The sequence below is a fragment of the Otolemur garnettii genome, unplaced genomic scaffold, assembly GCF_000181295.1.
Source record: "Otolemur garnettii isolate 467f Iridium unplaced genomic scaffold, OtoGar3 scaffold00179, whole genome shotgun sequence".
Lineage (NCBI taxonomy): Eukaryota > Metazoa > Chordata > Mammalia > Primates > Galagidae > Otolemur > Otolemur garnettii.
Genome location: NW_003852574.1, coordinates 1,628,551 through 1,636,679, shown reverse-complemented (window position 1 = coordinate 1,636,679; position 8,129 = coordinate 1,628,551). Strand labels below are relative to the sequence as shown.

The 8,129-nt window shown below is 47.8% G+C and overlaps 2 protein-coding genes across 2 annotated transcripts in view; both read left to right on the top strand.

Annotated features, from left to right (window-relative positions):
• RHOA (ras homolog family member A) overlaps positions 1-4,880 on the top strand; it is a 10,212-nt gene extending 5,332 nt beyond the window's left edge. The window contains exons 2-3 of the mRNA XM_003800587.3: positions 2,277-2,407; positions 3,627-4,880. Of these exons, the coding sequence (XP_003800635.1) occupies positions 2,277-2,407; positions 3,627-3,800 (305 nt within the window). The 3' untranslated portion in view covers positions 3,801-4,880. The remainder of the gene's footprint in view (positions 1-2,276; positions 2,408-3,626) is intronic.
• A 1,737-nt stretch (positions 4,881-6,617) lies between these two features.
• On the top strand, positions 6,618-7,790 carry GPX1 (glutathione peroxidase 1). The gene is made up of 2 exons (XM_003800586.3): positions 6,618-6,940; positions 7,238-7,790. Exons 1-2 carry the CDS (start codon positions 6,698-6,700, stop codon positions 7,577-7,579), a joined length of 585 nt encoding a protein of 194 aa, XP_003800634.2. The 5' UTR covers positions 6,618-6,697; the 3' UTR covers positions 7,580-7,790.
• Positions 7,791-8,129: the final 339 nt, after the last annotated feature.

Sequence of the window (8,129 nt, the reverse complement as noted above, 5' to 3'; positions counted from 1 at the left end):
ATGATGGCTGCAACCAAAAATGGCCGGGCATTGTGGCGGGCGCCTTTGGTCCAGCTAATTGGGAGGCAGAGGCAGGAGACTCACTTGAGCCCAGGCGTTAGAGGTTGCTGTGAGCTGCGATGCCACAGCACTCTACCCAGGGGGACAGCTTGAGGCTCTGTCCCAATAAAAAAAAAAAAAAAAGTGAAAATAAGTGGGGCATGGTAGCTCACACCTATAATCCTAACACTCTGGGAGGCCAAGGTAGGTGGATTGCTTGAGCTCAGAAGTTGGAGATCAGGCTGAGCAATATTGAGACCCCCCATCTCTTAAAAAAATAGCTGGACACTGTGGTGCATGCCTGTAGTCCCAGCTTTTGGGGAGACTAAGGCAAGAGAATTGCTTGAACCCAAGAGTTTGGGGTTGCTGTGATCTGTGATGCCACAGCACTTGACCCACGGCAACAAATTGAGACTCTTGTCTCAAAAAAAAGTGTGAGACAGTTCATTTTAATGCTCCATGCCTCAAATTCCTGGGGTAGGATGGAAACAACAATAAATCCAATAGCAATATGTTATAAGTAGCATTTGTAGCGGTGAACATTGCTACTGTGCTGTTTTAGATCAGATGATCAGTGACAGTCTAACTGAAAAGGTGACCTTTGAGCAGAGGCCTGAAGGAGGTGTTGGAGCCCATGCAGATAGTTAATAAAAGAGCTTTCTAGGCAGGGGAAATGGCAGGCAGAAAGTCACTAAGGAAGAAGGAAGGAATTTGAGCACCTTTAGCAGAGGGGTTGTGGGTTGCAGATCTGAATGATGGGTTGGGACCTCTCTTTTCATCATGAATAAGATGGGAGCTTTTAAGGTTTGAATAGGAGACCAATGTAATCTCATCTTTTAAAGGGATCACTATGGCAGCTGAACTAAAAACTGACCACAGGATGCAAGGATGAGGGCAAGGGTCAGTGCTTGAGACTGTTAAATGTCACAGTTAGTTGTGCTAGCTCTTATTATTTATTGCCTTGAGGACTGGGACACTGCACTTTCTTCCAGCCCCTTTCAAGTTGTCACTTTAGTGATATAATTGACCCTGTAGCTGCTATAGAAAAGGAAGGGTTTCAATATCCATTTATATGCTGAAGAGTGGAGCAGTGAATTGTAAGAGATTTTATTTTCTTTTATTTTTTTGTAACTGGGACTACAGGTGCCCACCACAATGCTTGGCTGTTTTTCGTTGTTGTTATTGTTGTTTTTGCAGTTGTCGTTGTTTTAGCTGGCCTGAGCCAGGTTTGAACCTGCTAGCCTCAGTATATGTGGCTGGTGCCCTACCCACTGAGGTATGAGTTCCGCCTGTAAGAGATTTTCCTGACTTAACTCATGTAGCTTCTCTACCTGAAACAGTCTTTCAGTCTGAAGAGAGCATCTTCCCATATTCTAAGTAATCCCTGACTTTTGGTAATTTGTCTTGAAGTCAGAGAGTGAACAGTTTGCTTGTTTCTCAACATTACAAAAATCACTCTTGAGCCCTTTGAGATACCAGTAATCCACAGGATGGAGGTCTTATTAAGAGACCATGAGCAATGTAGCAAGAGACTGTGTGGACCCCCGACTAGTTGCTACTTCATCTGGGCCCTTTCAGTAAGCTAGGATTAGAATCATCTGCCAGCAGTGACAGGGATGGCCTTTAGGGAGCCTGCATCCTGGGGCTGTTGGTACTATTGTAGAGCCACCCTGTGTTCTGGATCCTTTGCTCTTCCAGAGACCTTATTTCAGCCCCACTTCAAGAGACGTTCAGCAACAGTCTAGATGGGACTCAAAGCCAATGGTTCTGTGTTTAAGGGAAGGGGGTTAGATTTTGCCTTTTTCTGTGGTTTTAAAATTAATGTTGGCTCAGCGCCTGTGGCTCAAGCGGCTAAGGTGCCAGCCACATACACCTAAGGTGGCGGGTTCGAATCCCCAGCCCGGGCCCGCCAAACAACAATGATTGCTGCAACCAAAAAAATGGCCGGCGCTGTGGCAGGCACCTACTTGGTGCCCAGCTACTTGGGAGGCTGAGGCAGGAGACTCGCTTGAGCCCAGGATTTGGAGGTTGCTGTGAGCTGTGAGGCCATGGCACTCCCCCCAGGGGGATAGCTTGAGGCTCCGTCTCAAAAAAAAATAAAAATTAATGTTCAGCTAAATATTCAGCATTCCTCTGAAACAACAGGAATTGTGTTTGCAATTTACCTGGGGCTCTTGGAGATTCTTTGGGATAGAATTTTATGTATCCCCAAATTCTGTGCATTTTTCTTCTTTCAGAAAACATCCCAGAAAAATGGACCCCAGAAGTCAAGCATTTCTGCCCCAATGTGCCCATCATCCTGGTTGGGAACAAGAAGGATCTTCGGAATGATGAGCACACAAGGCGGGAGCTAGCCAAGATGAAGCAGGCATGGTCTGGGGCAGGGCTGTGACTTTCTATAGCATTCTTGAACCAGGGTCCCAAGATTAGAGACGTTTGAGGAGTTTTACACAAACCTTCACAGGCCAGGTTGTTTTAGAGGCCCAGAAGCCCATCTCTTTATCTGGTTCTCACTGACAGTAATCTGCACAGAGGATCCCTAAAACCCTTTAGTCCTGTCAGATGGATGTCTCTTAGGAGTTAGTGCTATGTCCCCAAGGACTGCCAGCCTGACAAGAACCCATCCCAGCAATAGTACTTCAGATGCAGGAACTCTTATCAGATTCTTTATTTCTTTCTCCAGTTGGTATATATAAGGCCAATGATAAATTAGTGAAAACTGAAAGATATCTCCTCAAAGCAAGAAATCCAGACAAAAAGCCCTAATTCCTTTATAAAAGTTATGAGATGGGCGGCGCCTGTGGCTCAGTGAGTAGGGCACCGGCTAAACTGCAACAAAAAATAGCTGGGTGGGTGTGCCTGTGGTTCAAGGAGTGGGACCCTGGCCCCATATACCAGGATTGGTGGGTTCAAGCCAGCCCTGGCCAAAACTTCAAAAAAGATAGCCAGGCGTTGTGGCAGGCACCTGAGGTCCCAGCTACTTGGGAGGCTGAGGCAAGATAATCACCTAAGCCCAGGAGTTGGAGGTTGCTGTGAGCTGTGATTCCATGGCACTCTTCTGAGGGCAACAAAGTGAGACTCTGTCTCTTAAAAAAAAAAAAAAAAAAAGTTATGATAGAGGTGGCATCTTGGGCAGGGTTTCCTTACTATAGGAGGAATGTGGAGGTCTTCATTGTTGAGACTTGAAACCCATGTTCTCTGAGTTTTTTCTATCTGAATGTCAAGCAAAGACAGGCTCTATTTCCTTCCATGGGCATTCAGTCCTCTGCAGAGATAACAAAGACCCAAGAGCTTGCCCTGAATCAATAGATTGAGAAATTTTGTCCTTGATTTCTTCCTTTACCTTCCAGGGTGCTTTTGACCTGTTCCCTATTTCTATTTCCCAGAGAAGATCAGGTTTAATAGGTTTTTTATATTTGGGGGTGGGGATAGTCAGTGCATATTAGTTTTAGGATTTCATAAGACAGAGTTCAAATCTGGGAGTTAGGCATTTCTTAAAAGACAGTCTATTAGCTGAATTTGAATGCACTTGTTTCCTATATGTATATAACACCATTAGCTGAAAGCACTTGTTTTCTCTTTCCTAGGAGCCTGTAAAACCTGAAGAAGGAAGAGATATGGCAAACAGGATTGGTGCTTTTGGGTACATGGAGTGTTCAGCAAAGACCAAAGATGGAGTGAGGGAGGTTTTTGAAATGGCTACGAGAGCTGCTCTGCAAGCCAGACGTGGGAAGAAAAAATCTGGGTGCCTTGTCTTGTGAAATCTTGCTGCAAGCACAGCCCTTAAGCGGTTAATTTTGAAGTGCTGTTTATTAATCTTAGTGTATGATTACTGGCCTTTTTCATTTATCTATAATTTACCTAAGATTACAAATCAAAAGTCATCTTGCTACCAGTATTTAGAAGCCAACCATGATTATTAATGATGTCCAACTCGTCTGGCCCACCAGGGTCCTTCTGACACTGCTCTAACACCCCTCTTCTGCACTCCCACCTGACACACCAGGCGCTAATTCAAGGAATTTCTTAATAACTTCTTGCTTCTTTCTAGAAAGAGAAACAGTTGGTAACTTTTGTGAATTAGGCTGTAACTACTTTATAACTAACATGTTCTGCCTATCATCTGTCAGCTGCAAGGTACTCTGCACCACTTCAGAGCTTTACTCCTGAATAGATCTCATTGGCATAGCTCTGGGGTGGACATCCAGTTTTTTGAAAATGTGCTCAGCAGCCAGAAAGGCCCAGATCCATGCAGCTATGGCAGAGTTACAGTTCTGTGGTTTCATGTTAGTTACCTTATAGTTACTGTGTAATTAGTGCCACTTAATGTATGTTACCAAAAATAAATATATCTACCCCCAGACTAGATGTAGTATTTTTTGTATAATTGGATTTCCTAATACTGATATTTGTCATCCCTGAAGAAAGTGTATTGGTTTTTTTTAAAAAAAAAAAAGAAAGTGTATTTGGAAATAAAGTTAGATGGAAAATTGATTTTTAAAATTCCCGTTTTGTCACTTTCTCTGATAAAAGATGGCCGTATCACCCCTGTTCAGTCCCACATGTCCCGGTATCCCTCTCCAGAGCTGGGCTAATAGGAATTGGTTTCACACTTGAGGCAGTTAGACACTTTGGAAGGTGGCATAACCTGTCTCACCTGGACTGTAGCATCTGGCTCTAATTCACAGTACACCTTTCTCCTCAGTGTATGCAGGTTCCATCCCAGAGGAGCCACCTGTTCTCATGTGTGGCACTCAGTTTCTCTCTTCTCTCCAGCTGACTGAACTTTTTTCTGTACCAGTTAATTTTTCCAACTAATAGAATAAAGGCAGTTTTCTAAACTTTTGTATCCTGGTGTTTGTGTTGCTCTCTGCAGGACTGAGGACAGGAAGATGGAAAGACTTAGTCCTCTTGGCCTACCTAGCTCACCCTGGAGAGGTTCCTAAAGTGTGCTAGTTACCAGCTTGCACCCCACCCACCATGAGTCAGCAGGACTAACCACCTCCCAAGAACACTGAAATGATTATCCTGTGCCACATTCAGATTGCCAGGGGTAGGAAGGGAAGGGCAGCCTGCTGAGTTGAAGTGGTACTCCCTGAATCTGGCAGCTGGGCTTCCTCTTCCCTAGTGAGCTATTGGTCTCCACCGCAGGAGGCCTGGGTAGAGCTTCCTGGGCACTAAGCTGTTAGAAAACTTGCATAAGGGCTGTGCTGTCCCAGGTAGGGTGGAGGAAAGGGAGACCTGAGTCCTGGCTCCACCCGGCCCACCCAACTGCCAGTAACGTGGCATAGGATTAGAGGACTGTTTGTGCTATCTCAAGAGTCCTGGGCGGGGCCTGTGGCTGAGAGGAGTAGGGGCCCGGCCAAAAACTTTAAAAAAAAAAAAAAGTGTCCTAGGGCAGAGCTCACATCCTGATTGAAAAACCTGGACGGTGCCTCTGGCTCAAAGGAGTAGGGCGCTGGCCCCATATGCCAGAGTTGGTGGGTTCAAACCCAGCCCGGGCCAAAAACTGCAAAAAGAAAGAAAAACCTTTGAGCACCCTGGAAGGCCCAGGCGAGTGCATTGATTGCTCTCACGACTTTGAGACCAACCAGAGCAAAATTGAGACCCTGTCTCTACTAAAAAATAGGAAAACTGAGTTAAAAGGATCGCAAGACCCCGAGATGGAGGTTGCTGTGAGCTATGACGCCACAGCATTCTACCCAGGGCGACAGCTTGAGATTGTCAAGAAAAACAGGCGGTGCCTGTAGCTCAGTGGGTAGGATGCCGGCCACATACACTAAGGCTGGCGGGTTAGAACCCAGCCCAGGCTAGCTAAAACAATGACAACTGCAACAACAAAAAAATAGCCTGGCGTTGTGGTGTGCGCCTGTAGTCCTACTCAAGAGGTTGAGGAGAGAATCGCTTAAGCCCAAGAGTTCGAGGTCGCTGTGAGGTGTGACACCACAGCACTCTACCAAGGGTGACATAGTGAGACTTTGTCTCAAAAAATAAATAAAATAGAGGGCGGCGCCTGTGGCTCAAAAAAGTAGGGCGCTGGCCCCATAGCTGGAGGTGGCGGGTTCAAACCTGGCCCCGGCCAAAAACTGCAAAAATAAATAAATAAATAGGCTCGGCGCCTGTAGCTCCACGGCTAGGGCGCCAGCCACATACACCAGAGCAAATAAATAAATAAAAAATAAAGAGGGCGGTGACTGTGGCTCAAAGGAGTAGGGCGCCGGCCCCATATACCGGAAGTGGAGGGTTCAAACTGGGCCCCGGCCAAAAACTGCAAAATAAATAAATAAATAAAAATTAAAAAAGAAAAAATTCTTTAAGAAACAATTCAGAGCCCCTGAGGGCCAAGGCCCTCTACGGGGTAATCCAAAAGCCTGCCGCTTAGCTGGTACTAAATTGCCTGGGCCAGACCAGACGCGCCAGCTACTCCTCTTAGCTTGGGCGGAGCCCGCGTTCCACCCTGGCGCCCTCCCCCTGTGCCAGGCTAAAGGAGGGGCCAAGCCCTGCGGGGAGGGAAGATGACCGGATGAGGCGGATCCCTCAAGTCCTGAATAGTGCTTGCGCCACGTGACTACCGCCCAGCAGTTAAAAGGAGACACCGCCTGAGTTCCCCAGCTGTCCGGGTCCGAAGTTCCTTCCACCCTTCTTGGTCTCCGACGCCATGTGTGCTGCTCGGCTAGCGGCTGCGGCCCAATCCGTGTACGCCTTCTCGGCGCGCCCGCTGGCCGGCGGGGAGCCTGTGAGCCTGGGTTCCCTGCGGGGCAAGGTGCTGCTCATTGAGAATGTAGCGTCCCTCTGAGGCACCACTGTCCGGGACTATACAGAGATGAACGAGCTGCAGCAGCGCCTTGGACCCCGAGGCCTGGTCGTGCTTGGCTTCCCGTGCAACCAGTTTGGGCATCAGGTGCGCCTGGCTGGGGAGGCGAAGGGTGGGTGTGAAGTAGTGATTGGAGGTGCTGGCGTGGGGGTAAAAGACGCAGGTGGGTGATGCACCTTGTCCGTTCTGCGCGTGCGCATAGAGACCTACCGCCTGCTCTCTTAGCCCTCTCCCACTCCTAGAGGCGGAAATTCTGGTCTGCCTTGGGGTTGTGCAAGAAGGACGAAATCCTGGTGATTAATGGAAAAATTCCCTTGGTTTTTGGGCTGAGAATGTTTCCCTCCCTTCGCGCCCCCGGGTCTAGCTTACCCTTCTCTCCTGTAGGAAAATGCCAAGAACGAAGAGATTCTGAATATCCTCAAGCACGTCCGACCCGGCGGAGGGTTTGAGCCCAACTTCACTCTCTTTGAGAAGTGCGAGGTGAATGGTGCGAAGGCTCACCCGCTCTTTGCCTTTCTGCGGGAAGCCCTGCCAGCGCCCAGCGACGACGCCACTGCACTCATGACTGACCCCAAGTTAATTACCTGGTCCCCGGTGTGCCGCAATGACATTGCGTGGAACTTTGAGAAGTTCCTCGTGGGTCCTGATGGTGTGCCTGTTCGCAGATACAGCCGTCGCTTTCCAACCATCGACATCGAGCCAGACATAGAAGCCCTGCTATCCTAAGGGGTCCCTCCTGCACCAGCTGCCTGACAGTAATAGCGCTGCTCTCTGGGGGGGTTTCATTCATGATAGTGTTACCTCTAAACTTGCATGGGGGAACACCTGATGCCCCAGAAAATCCCCTGAGATGGGCGCTGATACTGTCCATCCCAACCTCCCCTCTACCAGACCAAGATGAGTTGTCTCACTAATAAAGTGCTGGGTGTCAGCAGAACCGTTTGTATGTCATGTGTCAGTATCAACTGGGGTTGGAAACTTAGTTACTTCCCCCTTAACCTAACCAAATCTGAACTTCCTGTTTTTGTCTGCAGCATGTGGGATACACTCTTTCCTATGTGGGAAATCTGACTGCTATCCCTGGGTTTCTCCCTCTAAGACATGTGATGGGGTCATCCCCAGACCCTGTTACAACAGAGTTTTTATTCCTAAAAGAAGACCAAAAGGCAGAGGTTGACTGCTTAACCTAACTAGTAGGCCTGACCTTTCTCAAGTATTAGCTGGACATGGAAATGACCTTCACAAAATAATATGGGCCCTTGCTCATATTTGGAGT